The sequence below is a fragment of the Lepidochelys kempii genome, chromosome 7 (genome assembly GCF_965140285.1).
Source record: "Lepidochelys kempii isolate rLepKem1 chromosome 7, rLepKem1.hap1, whole genome shotgun sequence".
Classification (NCBI taxonomy): domain Eukaryota; kingdom Metazoa; phylum Chordata; order Testudines; family Cheloniidae; genus Lepidochelys; species Lepidochelys kempii.
The window spans coordinates 30,772,000-30,788,050 of NC_136386.1; the positions used below are offsets into that span (position 1 = coordinate 30,772,000).

The 16,051-nt window shown below is 62.5% G+C and overlaps 1 protein-coding gene across 5 annotated transcripts in view; it reads right to left on the reverse strand.

The window, feature by feature from the left end:
* Positions 1–2,651: 2,651 nt before the first annotated feature.
* Positions 2,652–16,051, reverse strand: part of CCDC88B (coiled-coil and HOOK domain protein 88B) — a 29,867-nt gene continuing 16,467 nt past the window's right edge. For 3 of the 5 annotated variants that reach the window (XM_073351707.2, XM_073351703.2, XM_073351705.2), the window contains 13 exons: positions 13,963–14,751; positions 13,566–13,690; positions 12,732–12,873; positions 12,483–12,626; positions 12,024–12,185; positions 9,592–9,869; positions 6,683–6,826; positions 6,294–6,480; positions 4,767–4,912; positions 4,511–4,606; positions 3,913–4,064; positions 3,342–3,620; positions 2,652–2,948 (listed from right to left, as the gene is read on the reverse strand). In XM_073351707.2, the coding sequence (XP_073207808.1) occupies positions 2,896–2,948; positions 3,342–3,620; positions 3,913–4,064; positions 4,511–4,606; positions 4,767–4,912; positions 6,294–6,480; positions 6,683–6,826; positions 9,592–9,869; positions 12,024–12,185; positions 12,483–12,626; positions 12,732–12,873; positions 13,566–13,690; positions 13,963–14,751 (2,697 nt within the window). In that variant the 3' untranslated portion in view covers positions 2,652–2,895. The remainder of the gene's footprint in view (positions 2,949–3,341; positions 3,621–3,912; positions 4,065–4,510; positions 4,607–4,766; positions 4,913–6,293; positions 6,481–6,682; positions 6,827–9,591; positions 9,870–12,023; positions 12,186–12,482; positions 12,627–12,731; positions 12,874–13,565; positions 13,691–13,962; positions 14,752–16,051) is intronic. The other 2 variants (XM_073351704.2, XM_078853637.1) reach the window with 2 other exon arrangements.

A 16,051-nucleotide genomic window follows, 5' to 3' on the forward strand; every position in this document is an offset into this window, starting at 1 on the left:
CCACGGACAAACCTGAAAAGGGTAGGGTCCCAATGTGAGCTCCCCCGCAAACTTGGATTCCCCCACCTGCCTGCCCCATAGAGGGATTCGGTTGGGGGTGGAGGTGTGGAACAGAGCGGGGCGGGGCGGGGGGGGTGGAGCTGGTGGAGGGATGCAGTGGGGAGGCAGGGGAGGTGGTGCAGAGTGGGGGGTGTAGTGGGGAAGAGGTGCAGAGTGGGGGGTGTAGTGGGGAGGTGATGCAGAGCAGGTTGGGGTGCAGTGGGGAGGTGGGGGGGTGGTGCAGAGCAGGGGATGCAGTCAGGAGGTGGTGCAGAGTGGGGGGTGCAGTGCGGAGGTGGGGGGGTGGTGCAGAGCAGGGGATGCAGTCAGGAGGTGGTGCAGAGTGGGGGGTGCAGTGGGGAGGTGGGGGGGTGGTGCAGAGCAGGGGATGCAGTCAGGAGGTGGTGCAGAGTGGGGGGTGCAGTGCGGAGGTGGGGGGGTAGTGCAGAGTGGGAGGTGCAGAGCTGGTGGGGGGGATGTAGTGCAGAAGGGGGGGTGCAGTTGGGAGGTGGGGGAGGTGCTGCAGAGCTTGAAGTGCAGAGGGGAGGTGGGGGACATGGTGCAAGGCAGGGGGTGCAGTGGGGAGGTGGTACAGAGCAGGGGGTGCAGTGGGGAGTGGGGAGGTGGTGCAGAGGGGAGGTGGTACAGAGCGGGGGTGCAGTGGGGGTGTGGGAGGATGCAGTGGGGAGGTGGTGCAGAGCGGGGGTGCAGTGGGGGTGTGGGAGGATGCAGTGGGGAGGTGGTGCAGAGGGGAGGTGGTGCAGAGCGGGGGTGCAGTGGGGGTGTGGGAGGATGCAGTGGGGAGGTGGTGCAGAGCAGGGTGTGCAGTGGAGAGGAGGGAGGATGCAGTGGGGAGGTGGTGCAGAGGGGAGGTGGTGCAGAGCGGGGGTGCAGTGGGGGTGTGGGAGGATGCAGTGGGGAGGTGGTGCAGAGCGGGGGTGCAGTGGGGGTGTGGGAGGATGCAGTGGGGAGGTGGTGCAGAGGGGAGGTGGTGCAGAGCGGGGGTGCAGTGGGGGTGTGGGAGGATGCAGTGGGGAGGTGGTGCAGAGCAGGGTGTGCAGTGGAGAGGAGGGAGGGTGCAGTGGGGAGGTGGTGCAGAGCGGGGGTGCGGGAGGATGCAGTGGGGAGGTGGTGCAGAGGGGAGGTGGTGCAGAGCAGGGTGTGCAGTGGAGAGGAGGGAGGATGCAGTGGGGAGGTGGTGCAGAGGGGAGGTGGTGCAGAGCAGGGGTGCAGTGGGGGTGTGGGAGGATGCAGTGGGGAGGTGGTGCAGAGCGGGGGTGCAGTGGGGGTGTGGGAGGATGCAGTGGGGAGGTGGTGCAGAGGGGAGGTGGTGCAGAGCGGGGGTGCAGTGGGGGTGTGGGAGGATGCAGTGGGGAGGTGGTGCAGAGGGGAGGTGGTGCAGAGCGGGGGTGCAGTGGGGGTGTGGGAGGATGCAGTGGGGAGGTGGTGCAGAGCAGGGTGTGCAGTGGAGAGGAGGGAGGATGCAGTGGGGAGGTGGTGCAGAGCGGGGGTGCAGTGGGATGCAGTGGGGAGGTGGTGCAGAGGGGAGGTGGTGCAGAGCAGGGTGTGCAGTGGAGAGGAGGGAGGATGCAGTGGGGAGGTGGTGCAGAGGGGAGGTGGTGCAGAGCGGGGGTGCAGTGGGGGTGTGGGAGGATGCAGTGGGGAGGTGGTGCAGAGGGGAGGTGGTGCAGAGCGGGGGTGCAGTGGCGGTGTGGGAGGATGCAGTGGGGAGGTGGTGCAGAGCAGGGTGTGCAGTGGAGAGGAGGGAGGGTGCAGTGGGGAGGTGGTGCAGAGCGGGGGTGCAGTGGGGGTGTGGGAGGATGCAGTGGGGAGGTGGTGCAGAGCAGGGTGTGCAGTGGAGAGGAGGGAGGATGCAGTGGGGAGGTGGTGCAGAGCGGGGGTGCAGTGGGATGCAGTGGGGAGGTGGTGCAGAGGGGAGGTGGTGCAGAGCAGGGTGTGCAGTGGAGAGGAGGGAGGATGCAGTGGGGAGGTGGTGCAGAGGGGAGGTGGTGCAGAGCGGGGGTGCAGTGGGGGTGTGGGAGGATGCAGTGGGGAGGTGGTGCAGAGGGGAGGTGGTGCAGAGCGGGGGTGCAGTGGCGGTGTGGGAGGATGCAGTGGGGAGGTGGTGCAGAGCGGGGGTGCAGTGGGGGTGTGGGAGGATGCAGTGGGGAGGTGGTGCAGAGCGGGGGTGCAGTGGGGGTGTGGGAGGATGCAGTGGGGAGGTGGTGCAGAGGGGAGGTGGTGCAGAGCGCGGGTGCAGTGGCGGTGTGGGAGGATGCAGTGGGGAGGTGGTGCAGAGCAGGAGGTGCAGTGGGGAGGTGGTGCAGAGCGGGGGGGAGGGCAGAGCTGAAGGGGGCAGAAAGGGCTCCTGGACTGTGGTTGTGAAAGTGGTGTAACCATGAGAGCGGAAGGAACTGGTGGCGCAAGAGCGATGTGGGGGAGGGCTGGGAGGAAACCCCTTCTCTCCCATCAGTGCCTGGGGGGAGGCGGGGGAGAATGGGCAAGGCGGTGGGGAGGGGCAAGGGCAGGAAATGGAGGGGGCATGGGGGCGAGTGAAGGGGTGGGAGCTGGCATGATGTGGGGTGGGGTGGAATGACAGCAGCAGATGGGACGATAAATAATACATTTTATTTCTAATAAATTATAGAAAAACAATACAAATCCTGAGCCAGTGTCAGGGCAGGAGTCCCTGTGGGGTGGAAGGGATAAGAGGCTGAGATGGGGGGTGGGGAGGCAGAGCCAATTCTCTGTGCCCCTGGCATGTTGCAGGAGGATCCTGGGAGCTGGGGCTGTAGCAAGACCCCTTCCTGGTTCAGTTCCCTGCGTCGCTGCCATCCAGGCGGGGCTGTGCTGGGCTCACTGACTGAGCTGGGGCGAGAGCGGTGCCTTCTCCTTCCCTTGCAGTAGCCCTGGGCAGAGACAGGACCCCCAGTTACACCTGCCCCAAGCCCCCAGTCGATCTCAGCTCTCTGGATCCCCTGCCGTGCTCCAACTGGACCCCCCCCGCACTCCAGAGGAGATCCCCTCCCTGACCCCCACTCTTCCTCCCGCCTCTCTTCTGGTTGTTGGGGGAGAATCTCTCTCTCTGGGAGTGACACCCCCAACCAGTCCCTGCCCCCATCTGGGGGTGACACCCCCAATGTCCCCTCTTATCCAAAGATGATGCCCCCCAGTCCCTGCCCCCATCTGGGGGGATGCCCCCATAACTTAGGGACAACACCCGATATCTGGAGTAAAGTCTTCCCCAGTCCCTGCCCCCACAATCTCTCTCTGTATCCCCACATCCGGGGATGACACCTCACCTCTCTCCTCACTGCCAGCACTGGGGAGTCTCTGCCCCTCCTGGGCCTCCCAGGAGACAGCGGCCTCCTCGCGGGAGCCCCCCAGGAAGGCAAGGGGGCGCTGGCGCTGGCGGAAGCGCTGCCGGGGGGTGGCGTCCCCAGGCCCGAAGGACTCGCTGACCAGGACGCGGGAGCTCAGCTTGCGCCGATTTAGCCGCAGGTTCAGCCTCTGGGTGTCGGGCAGGCTCAGCATGCTGCTGGCCTTGCGCAGGGGCACAGGTGAAGCAGGGGCGCTGGAGTCTGTGGGCAAAGCTGGGCTTAGTGGGGCAGGGGATGGTGAGTCCTGCGTGGGAGCACCTTGCACTGCCATCCCAGATGCCTGGGTCCCATCCCTGGCCTGGTTTTCCCCCATCCCTAGGGGCTGGGAGCACTGAGGGGCCATCCCGGATGCCTGGGTCCCATCCCCTGTCCCAATCTCTTCTCATCCCGAGGGCTGCAAGCACTGCATGGCCGTCGTGGATGCCTGGGTCCCATCCCCTGTCCTGATCTCTCCTCCCCACACCCCACGAGGTGGAGGGTCCTGGACACTCACCCCCATCAGGTGCGCGTCCATCCTGTCCAAGTCCCGGCAGGTTCTCAATGCTATTGGCCCCCTCAGCCAGGGGGCGCTGCTGTTCCCGCGAGGGCTCGCGCCGCGGCTTCATCAGCTTCTTCATCTTGTCCGCGATCCAGTTGCTGCTCTTCCTGCAGGGTGGAGGAAGCGGGAGGGTCTCATGCTTACGGGCAGGAGCTGGGGGGCCTAGGCCAGTCCCCCACACGCATCCTGGGAGATTCCACCCCCCCAACACTGACCCATGCAGGGGCACTCAGGTCAACTGTCAGGGAGGGTCCCTGGCTCAGGCTGGCCCTGGGGGGCGGGGGGGAGTCCTAGGCTCTGGGAGGTATATCCCTAGTTTGAGGAAAAAGGGGGGGGGGCCCTGGCTGGGGCCAGCTTTGGAGGGTTGGTGGCTCAGTCTGTTTCAGGGGATGGGGGGCCCAGGGTGGCAGAGAAGGTTCCCAGGCGAGGGGGCAGGTGTGGAAGTCCATGGCAGCTGGAGGGTCCGTGGCTAGCCCTAGGAGATTCCCTTGGCCAGGGCTGGCCCCTGCGGGGTCCGTGGCTGGGGCCAGCCCTGGGGGGTGGACACACTCACTTGCTCTTGGGCAGCGCTGGCTCCAGTACTCGGTACTGGTCCATTATCTTCTCCACCAGCTTCTGTTTCTCCCGGCGCAGCTCGTTCAGCTTATCCCTGGGGGGTGAGCACAGGACAGCATCTGAATCTGGGGGTGACCTCCCTGCCCGCTGTACTCCACAGCCGGACTGCCCTGTGCCCCCGACACCCCCAGCCAGCCTCACCAATCTGCCCCCTCCCTGCACACCTCCCGCGCTGGCCCAAGGAGGGCACTCACAGGTGTTGGCGCTGCTCCGAGTGATACTGCTCCCGGCTCTCCATGCTGCGCTCCAGCAGGGTGCGGTTCTCCTGGCTCAGTTTCTGGATCTCCTGCAGCAGGTGTCGGTTCTCCTCCTCCTGGTTCCCCTTCAGCTGGGCCAGGAGCTGGGGGGCAGCAGAGTTATGAATAGGACAGGCCATGCCCCTCTGGGCTCCCCCTCACAGAGGGAGTGGGGGCTGGAGGTGCAGAATGGGGAAAGCACTCTCTGATCAGGGGGTTCAATGGAGGACCAGCTCCCATTGTTTGCTTGGAGCAGGGGGAGCTGGGCTGTGGGTGGTGTGATGGAGTGCGAATTTTTCACAATCATTGGGATGAATAGTGTGCATGCCTCAGTTTCCCCTATGTGGTGCCTGGTTAACTAGATGGAAGGAAAAGATGGTTTACTCCTTGCAGAGACCCAGAGATATAGGCGTGTCTGATGCCTGGGGTCTGGGCCCAATGCCCATGGAGAGTCCCAGCAGACAAAGGCCAGTCCAATTAGCTGGACATTTGGCACCTGGCGACTAACGACCATGGATGCCCCCCCCCCCCTTAGGAAGCCAGCAGGTGTGACCAGCTGAAGGAAGGAGGACTAAGGAGGGCCAGATGACAGTGATTGCCAGGAAAGAGGACAAAGGACTGGGGAGGGGCCAGGTGGGGTTGTTAAGTGTGGGTGATTGTGACTAAAGAGGGGGGGCAGAGGGCTTTGGACAGTCCCAGAAGGTCTTGGTTGTAACTTTCCGTTCTTTGTGTTAACGAAGGACTTTCTAGGCTGTGTTCCACGCACCTAATAAACCCTCCTGCTGTGACGCGCTGGCTGAGGGACTCCAGGTTAAGGAGGTCGGGGGTTCGCTGCTCCCTTCGGGTGTGTAAGTCTCCCTCAGGTGCCCAGTTCAGGTGGACTTGCTGAAGGGAGCTTGCAGCGTGACCCAGGGGTGCTGAAGGCTCCAAGGTTTGGCCCCAGGAGGTGGTGAAGCCAAGAGCCCTGCCCTAGTGAGAGTGTGACCCTCAGGAGCTGACACACTGAAGGGGTCCTCCCAGAGACTGTTTCAGAGCGCCGGGGCTGTGGATCTGTGGCAGGTGGCTACCGGGGTAGAGGTCTGGCGGTATCAGGGGGTCTGCACTGGTCTCCAACGGGGGGCGTAGTGGGGGAAAGCTGGGCTGGGAAGAGAAAGGTATCGGGCAGTGTGTGTGTTCTTGGTGGGGTCAGACTGGGGGATGGGGTTGGGGGAGGTCAGGGGCTGCACATCTTGCACTAGTCTCTGGGTAGGATACAATGGTGGGGTTCAGGCTGGCGGAATGGGGCTGGGAGGTACCAGGGGTGGAATTGGGGGTAGTGGGTTCTACACCTCACTCTGCTCCCCAGTAGGGATGCCATGAGGGGGGCAGGGATACCGCGGGCAGGGTTGGGGGCTGCACACCTCGCTCTGGTTTCTGGGGGGGCCTACAGTGGGGGGTTCAGGCTGGGGAGCGGGGGTACCGCAGGCAGGCTTGGGGGTTGCGCACCTCACACTGGTCTCCGAGCCGGCCCAGCGCCACCTCCAGCTGGTGGTTCTGCTCCCGCAGGGCGGTGCCCTCAGCCTCCAGCCGCGCCTGCTCCAGCTGCAGTCCCGTCAGCCGGCCCCGCAGGCCCCGCAGCTCCCCTTGCTGCTCTTCCTGCGCTCGCTCGGCCGCTGCCAGCACCGCCTGCACCCTGCGCAGGGCGAGGGGTCAGTGGGGCACTCCGAGGGGAAGCCCACGCACTGCCCCCAATGCTGGCCCCCATCTCCCGCTCCCCCCACAACCCACAGACTTCCCACTCCCCCCACGTCCCAGTCCCCCATATGCTAGGGACCCCCCCACCCCAACGTGCAGGCCTCCCCTGTCTCCCATATCCCGGTCCCCCCCGTGGTTACCGTGCATACTCGTCCTGCAGCCGGGCGTGCTGTTCCCCCAGCTGCCGGTGTTCCCGCTCAGCCCCCTCCAGCCGCTCCCGCTCCCCCCGCAGGGCTGTCTCCCGCTGCTCCAGCCCGGCCTGCTGTGCCACCAGATGGCTCTGCCTGGAGGGGGAGAGAAAGGGGTGAGAGACCCCCCCAGGAGGTTGCCTCACTAACCCCTGCTACTCCACCATGGTTACCTGCCTTGCAGCCCTGCCCGGTGTCCCCTCCACAGTCACCTGCCCTGCTGCCCCCACATTCGCTTACCCCCACAGGATGCCCCCCATGACACCCTGCAGTCACCTGCCCTGCAGCTCCCCGGGCCCCATCCCCGTGGGGGTTAACTGGCTTGCCACCCCCATTGTGCCCCCCAATTCCTCTTCCAGGGTTACCTGCCGTGACAAATGTAGGAATTACTGTTAGAGTTGTATGACACATGAGTGACTCGGTTTCCCCACTGACTTGGTATTCAAACCTTCCCGCCTAGTGAGTGGCCAGTTCTTTAAGGCAGAGGGAGAAGGGACAGTTGTGAGCCACCGAGGCCTGTCTGGGCTAAGCCAGGTACGTGATCCAAAAGCGGATGTAATCGACCCAGATACCCGGAGGGCCCCAGAGAAGCAATGGGGACCGCCACGAGCCAGGGCAGGCTGCACACTCCAGCTGGGAGCACACCGGGAGTTGGGAAGGGGGTTTCCATCGCTGCAGTACGTCCACCCCTCAAGAGGTGGTAGCGACAGACTTCTTCTCTCAGCCCCGCTGCATCTGCAGAGGGGGTTAACCAGGCCGACCTCGCTCAGGCCACGTCTACACTCCAGCTGTGCTGTTGCAGTGCTGGGCTGTGGTACTTCCTACATCCACAGAAGGGTTTTTCGATGCTGTCATTAATCCAGCTCGCCAAGAGGCGGTAGCTAGGCCAACGGAAACTTTCTTCCATTGACTTGCCGTGTCTATGCCGGGGGTGGGGGCGACCTAACTCCAGTGCTCAGGGCATGACATTTTTCACAGACCTGAACTTTTCCTAGCAGTTGGGTCGATCTCATTTTTAAGTGTAGAGCAGCCCGAGTCCAAACCTCCTGGATGGGCTCCCAGCCCCTTTGGCGTTCGGTGGGGGACCCCTGCGGAGCTCCCCTGACAGTTCCGTACTTCACCCCCAGTCGCAGAGATCTGCGATCAGTGCAGTCACCAGTACGTCTCAGCAGCTAATCCGCCCGAGCAAGTCCTCCCCGTGCTGAGAGGGGAGGGCCCAGCCAGGCTGTTCCGGGGCTCTCTGGGTTAAGCTGGGCTTCCCCATCCTACCAGGGGCTCTGTAATGCTGGATTCCAGGGGATTAATAAACCTTGCTTGTAACAGGCTGAGCTGGGTCGCTGCATATCCCCCCCGGGTGCCTGGCTCCCTGGCAGAGTAAAGCTCCTCTGAACTCATAGAATCATAGAATATCAGGGTTGGAAGGGACCCCAGAAGGTCATCTAGTCCAACCCCCTGCTCGAAGCAGGACCAATTCCCAGTTAAATCATCCCAGCCAGGGCTTTGTCAAGCCTGACCTTAAAAACCTCTAAGGAAGGAGATTCTACCACCTCCCTAGGTAACGCATTCCAGTGTTTCACCATCCTCCTAGTGAAAAAGTTTTTTCCTAATATCCAATCTAAACCTCCCCCACTGCAACTTGAGACCATTACTCCTCGTTCTGTCATCTGCTACCATTGAGAACAGTCTAGAGCCATCCTCTTTGGAACCCCCTTTCAGGTAGTTGAAAGCAGCTATCAAATCCCCCCTCATTCTTCTCTTCTGCAAACTAAACAATCCCAGCTCCCTCAGCCTCTCCTCATAAGTCATGTGTTCTAGACCCCTAATCATTTTTGTTGCCCTTCGCTGGACTCTCTCCAATTTATCCACATCCTTCTTGTAGTGTGGGGCCCAAAACTGGACACAGTACTCCAGATGAGGCCTCACCAATGTCGAATAGAGGGGAACGATCACGTCCCTCGATCTGCTCGCTATGCCCCTACTTATACATCCCAAAATGCCATTGGCCTTCTTGGCAACAAGGGCACACTGCTGACTCATATCCAGCTTCTCGTCCACTGTCACCCCTAGGTCCTTTTCCGCAGAACTGCTGCCGAGCCATTCGGCCCTAGTCTGTAGCGGTGCATTGGATTCTTCCGTCCTAAGTGCAGGACCCTGCACTTATCCTTATTGAATCTCATCAGATTTCTTTTGGCCCAATCCTCCAATTTGTCTAGGTCCTTCTGTATCCTATCCCTCCCCTCCAGCGTATCTACCAGTCCTCCCAGTTTAGTATCATCCGCAAATTTGCTGAGAGTGCAATCCACACCATCCTCCAGATCATTTATGAAGATATTGAACAAAACCGGCCCCAGGACCGACCCTTGGGGCACTCCACTTGATACCGGCTGCCAACTAGACATGGAGCCATTGATCGCTACCTGTTGAGCCCGACAATCTAGCCAGCTTTCTACCCACCTAATAGTGCATTCATCCAGCCCATACTTCCTTAACTTGCTGACAAGAACTTAGTGGGACTGGCTGGAGAGCCAGAGGGGTGCTGGAGCCAGGAGCCCCAGCCCTGGGCATGTCGAGCTGTGGACTCGGCCTGGTGAAATGCTAAGCCCAGGATCTGGCACATAACAGAACCTCCCAGAGGGGCTGTAGATAGGCTGAGGGTCCAGGCCCCCCAGAGATCTGAGACGCCTCCCGTAGGGTTAAGTGGCCTGCTGCCTCCTTGTGCACTCTCAGCCGCGCCTCCCCAGGCTTTTCTGGCCCTGCAGCTCCCCTTGCCCCTGGGGTTACCTGGCCTGTCACAGCCATGTGCCCCCAACTCCTGCCCTGGGGGTTCCCTGGCCTGGTGCCCCCCAGCCCCTTCCAGTTACCTGTCCTGCAGCTCTCGGTGCTCCTGCTCCAGTGCCCGCAGGGCCCCCTTGAGGCCGGCCTGCTTGCCCAGCAGCCCCTCCAGCTCAGCACCCTGGCGCTCGTGCAGCAGCGCCAGCTTGTCATGGTTGCGCACCAGCCCTTCGTGGCGCCCGCGCCACTCATCCCTCTCCTGCCGGGCCGCCCGCCCCTCAGCCTCCAGCCCTGCCAGTCGCTCCCGCAGCTCCGACGCCCGGGCCTCCAGGGCTGCCTTCTGGGAGCGCAGCGCCGCTTGCTCCACCTGCCAGGGGAGGGGGCAATGAGAGACACGGGGTGGGGAAGGACAAAAGAGACCATGCAGGGGAGCGAGAGAGGGAGGGGGAGCCAATATCTCACCTGGAGGGTCCCGCACTGGATCTGGGGTTGGGGCAGGAGGGCTTGGGGGAGCAAGGGGCATCCAGGGGGCGCAGTGTCTCACCTGGGGGCTCCACACTGGGCCTGCTTGTGGGGCAGTGGCGTTTAGAGGGTTAGTATCTTACCTGGAGGGCCCACACTGGATCTGGGGGTAAGGGGAGTGGGGGACAGGGGAATTCAGAGGGCCGATGTCTCCCCAGGGACCTGGCTAAAGGAGAGAAGATGAGAGGCTGTACAGAAGGCTGAGCTGCAGACAGGAGGGAAATTGCCAGGGAATCAAGGATCAATCTTGGGCCTGATCCCGATCCCGTTTAATATTTTCATTAATGACCTTAGCCCAAAAGACGGGTGTGAACGAAGTCTGCTGAGGACAACAGAGTTGGGAGCCATCGGCCATACAGAGGAGCGAAATATTACACAGAAAGAACTTGATAAACCTTGGGGGCCAGAGTGACAGACATGGGATGAAATTGTGTAAAATGCAAGGTCATGCCACTAGGGTCTAATATTTCCTCTAGACTGGGGGCTCATCTCCTGAAAGCAACAGAAGGCAAGAGAAGCCCTAGGGTATGGGTTGATCGCAGGATGCCATGAGCCACAAAAAAGGCCAATGCAATCCTAGGCTGGATCCGGTGAGGGATTTCCAGGGGCGATAGGGAAGCATTAATGCCCCTGGGTGGGGCACTGGGAAGAGCTCAGCGGGAACACCGTGTGCAGTTCTTGTCACCTGTGTTCAGGAACAAGGGATCCAAACCGGCCCGGTGCAGAGAAGGGCTCTCAGGCTGATCAGGGGAGCGGAGAACTGATCTTACGAGAGGAGTCTGAGCGAGCTCAGCCTGTTTAGCCTGGCCAGGCGAAGGCTGAGAGGGGATCTGGTTGCTCTCTATAAATACACCAGGTGGGTTTAACCCCAGGGAGGGAGAAAAGCTACTGAAGCTAAAGGAGAATATTGGCACAACAACAAATGGGGACAAACTGGCCAGGAATCAAAGGAGGCCTGGTCTACACAGAAAAGTTCTATCAACATCAGTCAGATGTGACACCTCCCTTCCTCCCCCCAGTGCAGACAGCTCTGGGGACAGAAGAGGGCTTCCATTGACACAGCTCCCGTCGTTCGGGGAGGCGATGTTCCTATTCCGACAGAAAGCCCCTGCTGTCAATGCAGGCTGAGTCTGCCCTCGGAGGCTGCTGGCAGAGCTATGCTAGGATAGCCTGTGGCACAGCCATACCCAGAGGCTGGCAATGAGAAGGTTTCTACCCATCAGAGGAGGAGGTTCTAGAACAGCCTCCTCAGAGGAATTGTGGGGGGCAAAACACCCAGCTAGTCTTAAGACAGAACTTGAGACATTTGTGAGTGGGATTACACGATGGGGTTGTTTATGGCGGAGGAGGGCAGGGCTCGGCAGCCCTGCGGGTCACTCCTGGTTTATGTCTTATGTTCCTAATTATGCTTCAGGGCTTCAGCTGGGCACCTGCAGGGTCAGGAAGGGTTTTTTTCACCAAAAGTAATTCTGGGTTGGTTTGTTTTTTTCATTATCCTCTGAAATATCTGAGATCTGCCGCAAGTTGAGACGGGACACCAGGCAGGGTGGGCCAGGCTCTGAGCTGGTCCAGAGAAGCTTTTATCTAGCTGCCTGGCTGGTGGGTCTTGCCCAGATGCTCAGGGTCCAACTGATCACCAGACTGGGGGGTGTGAAGGAATTTCCCCCAGGTCAGATTGGCAGGGACCTTGGGATGTTTTCACCTCCCCATGCAGCATGGGGCGTGGGTCGCCTGCTGGGATCAGCTGGGCATGGCTCATTGAAGCGATTCCCTGCCAGTGCAGGGTACTGGGGGTCCCTCAGCCTCCCCTGTTCTCTGTCTGGGGCTCACAACAGGCAGGGCTCCTGAGGGCTCTGGTTGGGTTTATTTGGGATGACTTGTCAGACTAGATGTTCTGGGGGTCCCTTCTGGCCTTAAACTCTGACTCAATGGAGGGCCCCACACTGGGCTCTGTGAGAGGGACAACGTGGGGTTGGGAGGTTCAGACGGGCTGTCTCACCTGGAGGGCCCCACACTGGGCCTGCAGCCGCCCAGTCTCCTCCCGCAGGCCTCCGCTCTGCCCCTGCAGGCTCAGCAGCTCCCCCTGAAGGGCACCCAGCTGCGACTCCAGCTGCCCCAGCCGCCCCATCAGAGCCTCTTTCTCTGCCAGCAGCGCCGCGTTCTGTGAGGGAAGCATCAGCAAGTGATGGGCGGTCCCCAGCTCCCCTCAGGGGCCTCCAGCCCCACAATCTCTGCCCCTGCTAAGGGGAGGGGACAGGAATCTGTAGCCCCACGGAGTCTATCAAGGGGCACAGTCCCTTCCCTCCATCTCCCGGCCCTGCCCAGCCTCCCTGAGGGGCCTCCCATCTCAGCCCCCTTCCCTGCCTCACCCCAAATGCAGAGGGAACCAGAGAGCACCAGATTCCAGCCCCCATCCCAAAGGAAAGGCCCCCCAAAACACCCCCTGTGCTGGACTTACGCTGCGCTCCACCTCGATGAGATGCTTGCTCAGGGTGTCACTCTCCAACTCAGCCCGAAGCCCCAGCGTCGGCTCGGGGTCCCCCTGGCCCTGCTCCACGGCCCCCAGAGCCTCGGGTGGGTGGGCCCCAGGGCTGCTCTTCACCTGGACATAGAGAACAAGGGAGGGGATGAAAGGGAGCAGGAGGGAGCTCATGACTACTGCAGCCCCGGCCTCTCCCAGCAGAGGGCGCTGGGGGTGGTGTCTCACCTGGCACAGCTCTTTCCCCAGGTGCTGATTGAGGGCGAGCAGTTCCTCCACCCGGCTGCGGAGGGCGCCGATCTTCTCCTCCTTCAGAGCCAGCATCTCCCTGAAGGACGACTCCAGCCGCTGCTCCAAGCTCTGGTATTGGCTAGGACGAGAGGGGGGCACATTACACCCAGGAGCCCCTGGAAACTGCGCCAGCCCCTCCCTGAGATCCCTGCCCCCCAGCTCCCCCATGACCAGCTGTCCCCTCCCCAGGATCCCTGCCCCCCAGCTCCCACACGACCAGCTGCCCCCTCCCCAAGATCCCTGCCCCACGACCAGCTGCCCCCCCCCCAAGATCCCTGCCCCCCAACCCACACAACCAGCCTCCCCCTCCCCAGATCTCTGCCCTCTAGCTCCCCCATGACCAGCCGCCCCCTCCCCGAGATCCCTGCCCCCCAGCCCCCATGACTAGCCACCCCATCCCTGAGATCCCTGCCCCCCACGCCCCACTACCAGTCGCCCCCTCCCTGAGATCCCTGCCCCGCAGCCTCCCCCATGACCAGCCTCCCCCTCCCTGAAATCCTTGCCTCCTAGCCCCCATGACCAGCCACCCCCTCCCTGAGATCGCTGCCCCCCGTCCCCCTGTCTAGATCCCCTGCCCCCTATACAGCCCTCTCCCCATAATCCCTCCACCCAGCCCCCCAGACCCTTATCCCCCAAACCTCACCTGTCTATCCCCCCAAGACACCTATTCCCCCACCCCCTCCATCCCCCCAAGATCCCTGCCCCCCAACCATCTTGTGTCTCGTCTCCCAAGATCCCAAGTGTGGGTATGGGCCTCCTGCAGATGCCTACCTCTGCTGGGTGCCCTGCTGCTCCTCCAGGAGGCGCTGCTCCTCCTCCCTCCACTCCAGCTGCTCCCGCAGCCGCACCAGGTCAGCCTCCCGCTCCTGCCCCTTCACCTTCTCGCCCAGCAGCTCCTGCAGGAACAAGCAAAACTCTGAGCACTGAGTGGGGCACCCATGGCCCCCCCTTCCTGCCTCCACTACCCCAACCAGGACCCTGACCACTGGGGTGGGCTTCCATCGCCATTCCCTGTCCCCCACTGTCACCTGCAGGGTGCCCCCCACAGCCCTGCTCCCCACAGCGCCCCCTGCTGGGAGAGGCCAGGGGGGAGTAGCCAGGAGCTCCCCCCACTCCCACTCCCGCTCCTTACAGCCCTGGCGCTCCCTGCCCCTGATGCCCCCATCACCTCCCGCAGAGCGGCTGCGGCCTTGCGCTCAGCTGCCAGCTGCTCGCGCAGCCCCTTGCTCTCCTGCTCCAGCTCCCGCAGCCGCTGCACTCTCTCTCTCAGCCCGCCCAACTCCAGCGCCTGCAGCCGGCTCTGGGCCTCCAGCTGGGCGGCCCGGCGGCCCTGTTCTGCCAGTGCTTCCTCTTGGGCCTGGGTCTGGGCCCGCAGACGCCGGGTCTCCTTGTCCAGTGCCCGGCGCTCTCTCTCGGCCTGGCTCAGCACCGCCTCCAGCGCCCCTCGCTCGCCCTCCAGCTGGGTCAGGGCCGCCTTGTGTTGCTCCAGCCCGCGCTGCAGGGTGCCCAGCTCGCGCTCGGACGCCCGTAACTCCTCCGCGGCCTCCCGCGCCTGTTCAGCCTGGCGCCCAGCCCGCTGCCGCTCCGCCTCCAGATAGCCCCGGGTCTCCACCAGCTCCCGCTCGGCTTGGCTCAACTCTGCCCGCAACGCCTCCCGCTCCTTCTCCAGCGCCTGGGCCTCGGCCTCCAGCTGCCCCAGAAGCAGGGCCTCCAGGCGCTGCTGCTCCAGCTCCTGCCGCAGCCTCAGCAACTCCTGCTCCAGGCGCCCCCGGGCCTCCTGGGAGGCCGTCAGCCCCTCCAGGGCCTTGGCGTGAGTGGCCTCCAGCCGGCGCAAGGCCTCCTGCAGGCTGGATGCCTGCTCCTCTACCTGGCACAGCCGGCGCCCACTCTCTGCCAGTGCCTCCTGCTGCTCCTGGGCCCAGGCGCCTGGGTCCCCCTGGCTCTGCAGAGACTCCTGCTGGGGGGAAGGGGAACAGAGCTGGTCAGGGGCACCCTAGATTCCCAAATCCACAGCCACGTGCCTGAGCCCCCCTTGGTTCCCTTGCCCAATGCCTAGGAAGGCAGGAATCAACCCCCCACATAAATGCTGCCCCCAGACATGACGCAGGATTGCATCTGATCTGGACAGAGACAAACCTGGCATTGGTACCAGGGACAATTCAGCAGGATTCACTGCCCCCCAAGCTGCCCTGTGCCCTAGCCCGCCTCCAGCAATAGCATAGCAACTGGATGTACTGAGGGATGCCCTCTATTGCCTCCACCAGCCCAGGGTGCCTCCTGCCCCTTGTGGTGGGAACTCAAGAGGAGGGCCCTGCCCCAGGCTGATCCCAGGGGTCCAGGCTGCCTTTGAGCCTCCTGCCTACCATTGTGTCCTCCTGGCCTAAGCCATATGAGCCAGCCCCACCCAAAGAAGGGCAGTTTTGGTAATAGGGTTATGATCCCTGTGTAGGACTCTGCTCCCACAGGCTTGGTGTTGCTATTCCTGAGGGGAAAGGGGGCGAGGCATGGCTGGTGTTCTCTGCTTCCAGACCAGACAACTGCCCACATCTGCCTGAAACCTTGGTCATTACTCAGGCGCTAGCCCATGCTCCTGCAGCTTCACTGCTCTGGGGTCCAAGCCAGCCAGATTGAAGCTAGCTCCACTAGGTCTGCACAAGCAGCAATCACCCCCCCATGACTGCAGTGTCACAGTTCCCTGAAGGGGCAGAGAGCAAAGCTGGGTCTCAGGACAGCAGGACATGCTGGGGTCCTGGCTCCCACTAACATGGGCTCTGGCAGAAGCCTGGGCTCCCAGGCCGGCCTGAGGACCCTGCGATGCTGGATCCCAGGTGACTAATCAATGCTTCCTTGACCTGGCCAGGCTGCCCGACCTCGTTGCAGATCCTCTCTGGGCGTGTCACTCCCGGAGAAGGAAGAGTCTCCATGGCAGTCTGGTCGCAGGTGCACTGGTGGGGGGAACTCACGGGCGGAGCAGGGGGGCTGGCACCCAAAGGCCCAGACCCGGAGTTGCTGAGGCTGCATGGCTGCTCTGGGGTCTGGTGCACTAAAGGGGTCACTGGCACTGCTGGGAGACTGCGTAAAGGCTGGGGTGTAACAGCCCTGTCAATCTGTGACAACCTGCAGCCAATCCCCTGTCCCCGTGCTCTGCCATGGCATTGGTCTCCTCTAATGGGAGACAGGCTGGCAGCAGGGTGACGGGATTCCCACCCTGCCCACCCACTCCTCCAGCCACTCAGGCACCAGGCAATGGGACTGAC